General features: G+C 36.6%; 1 protein-coding gene across 1 annotated transcript; it reads right to left on the bottom strand.

Moving 5' to 3' along the window:
- Positions 1–366: 366 nt before the first annotated feature.
- On the bottom strand, positions 367–1893 carry Cxcl8 (C-X-C motif chemokine ligand 8). Its single transcript, XM_042678448.1, has 3 exons — positions 1776–1893; positions 719–854; positions 367–454 (listed from the first exon to the last, which is right to left on the bottom strand). Exons 1-3 carry the CDS (start codon positions 1837–1839, stop codon positions 367–369), a joined length of 288 nt encoding a protein of 95 aa, XP_042534382.1. The 5' UTR covers positions 1840–1893.
- Positions 1894–2222: the final 329 nt, after the last annotated feature.

The following is a 2222-nucleotide window of genomic DNA, read 5'->3' as shown; positions in this document are numbered from 1 at the left end:
TAGGACACTTTTGATTGTTCAAGGAAACTTTACTAAGAATACACAACTCAGGCATAAACCTGGATATCCCTACACAAGATGAAGTATGTGATCATTCTAGGCATAAAAATAACTATTATGATCATTTTTTAATTTTTAATCAAAGGGGAAATTTTATAACAACAAGAAATTCAAAGGTTTAATAGAAAAACAATTTGTAGGCTGACTCTCAGAAGACTGAATTTTAAAATTGTTTGTTTGTTTTGTTGGTCGTGGGGCTTGAACTCTGGGCCTGGGCGCTATCCCTGCGCTCTTCAGCTCAAAGCGAGCACTCTACCTCTTGAACCACAGCACCACTTCCTGAATTTTAAAATGTGACACACCAACTTACCTTCTCACAAATGACTCCACAACCCTCTGTACCCACTTTTCCTTAGGATAGAGGCACAGTTCTCTCTCATCAACAAGCTTTACGCTGAAATGAGAGAGATGGTTAAAATCAATATTTCATTTTTCATTCACAAAAGGTTCCTAAAGTATGGGCATACGATTCTAAGTTGAACATCACCTTCCACTGCTAGGCATGGAAGATGTCATATTTAAGGATCATGTAGACAAAGATATTTGTTTGCTTTGTTTTGCTCATTACTATTCCTAGCACCTTGAACTTTCCTAAATTCTTCAAACTTCCTTAATTCCAGGCTTGTTGGATCAAATGAATGATTTTTAAAGGTCTTACATGATTTCTGTACTGGAACAATGAGGTCCACCCTGAATCACTTTCAATTCTTGGATATATTTGGGGTGGAAATGTGTGGAGTGAGTCTTTATGCACTGGCATCGAAACTCTGAAGCAGTCCTTCCCACAGCTGCAGCTGTAAGGGAAAGAAAAGGATTAAATTAATTGTGTCAATAAATATAGTTCCGCTGGCGATTCCTTCTATAATTCCAATATGATTATCTAGGTCAAGTAGAAATTATCATGTTTCTAGTAAACCTATTCTTGATACTAAAGGCCAAATATTCTTCTATATATTGACTGATTTTCTTCATTTAAAAAAGTTATTACTGCAAATATTGTGGCTTTCTTTATAAAGAGTTGGAGTTGTCTACCACATTGACATTCATATGGTTCTTTGGCTCCACTCAATATGGTATCATACTCGCTGGACCAAAATATTGTTTGTGGCATTTTATGGTACCATTCTCTGTACCAAAATACTATATATTGTATACTCATCCACATAAAAATTCTCTCCAGAAAGAATTAATAGAAAATACAAATGTATGGCACAGACAAGTTATTAAAATCTGAGGTGCTAAAAAAAAGAGAGAAAATACATGGTATAAGCATTCAAAACTGTGTTTATTTCATAGAAAGGAGATCAAGAAGGTCTATAATAAGGCTGTTTAAACCAGACATGAATGGAGACCTGAGGCTTGCGAATAACTACACCGAATTAAGCTATGAGTTACTTTACATATGGGATAGCTAGGGTTTTAATAAGATATTGTATAAATTACAATATGTCATATTAAACAATGTTATATTAAACATATACACTCTGCCAAATACGAATTATAAGTGCAGAATTGTCTGTGTTGGTCAAACTTTGTACTTTCCTAAGTTATATAGAGATACAGCCTGAAACATAAGACTTATGTTTAACATTACATAACTGCAAGGATTGTTTTCGTCTCCAGGTGCATCTCAATGCATGAAGGACAGCCTTACTGTCTATAGATTGCATTAGACATGGGAAAGTCTGGTAGGTCAGTTGGATGCACTTGCTTACCTTCACACATAGCTGCAGAGAGCAGGACAGCCGCCAAGAGAGCAATGGCGTGCTTGTGAGTCATGACTGCTTGAGCTGAAATGAGTTTGTTTTCTTGTTTCTTATTGGTTCTCCTCTAGAAGCTTGTGAAGCTCTGCTGTCTCTGGGGACTTGCGTTGAATGGTGTGCTTCTGTGGCTTTTTATATCATCTCAACACCAGAGAACACATGCACCCTCATCCTTGCATTATGTCAGAGGAAATTCCACAATATGCAACTCTCACACACCCCTGGAGGGCCACCCTGAGTCACCAGATTTCCTTGATTAGTTCCCTAGTAAATTTTCAGCATGATTGAAGCTTTCTTTGACCTTTAAAACAATTTTAATTAACATGTCTTTAAATCTTCCAGCTTCCCAGTTTAATGTATTTTGTCCTTTCACTTATGGATAACTGTCACAGACCGAAG

The sequence above is a fragment of the Dipodomys spectabilis genome, unplaced genomic scaffold, assembly GCF_019054845.1.
Source record: "Dipodomys spectabilis isolate Male_0828 unplaced genomic scaffold, ASM1905484v1 ptg000043l, whole genome shotgun sequence".
In the NCBI taxonomy this organism is placed as follows: domain Eukaryota; kingdom Metazoa; phylum Chordata; class Mammalia; order Rodentia; family Heteromyidae; genus Dipodomys; species Dipodomys spectabilis.
Note: the sequence above shows the minus strand (reverse complement) of the source record. Positions and strands in the feature narration are given on the sequence as shown.

Excerpts from the sequence above, each read along its gene's own strand:
- Cxcl8 (XM_042678448.1), bottom strand. The coding sequence starts at position 1,839 with ATGACTCACAAGCACGCCATTGCTCTCTTGGCGGCTGTCCTGCTCTCT. Across the intron at positions 855-1,775 it reads CTCTGCAGCTATGTGTGAAG|CTGCAGCTGTGGGAAGGACT; the intron begins GTAAGCAAGTGC and ends TTTCCCTTACAG. Across the intron at positions 455-718 it reads TGTTCCAGTACAGAAATCAT|CGTAAAGCTTGTTGATGAGA; the intron begins GTAAGACCTTTA and ends CTCTCATTTCAG.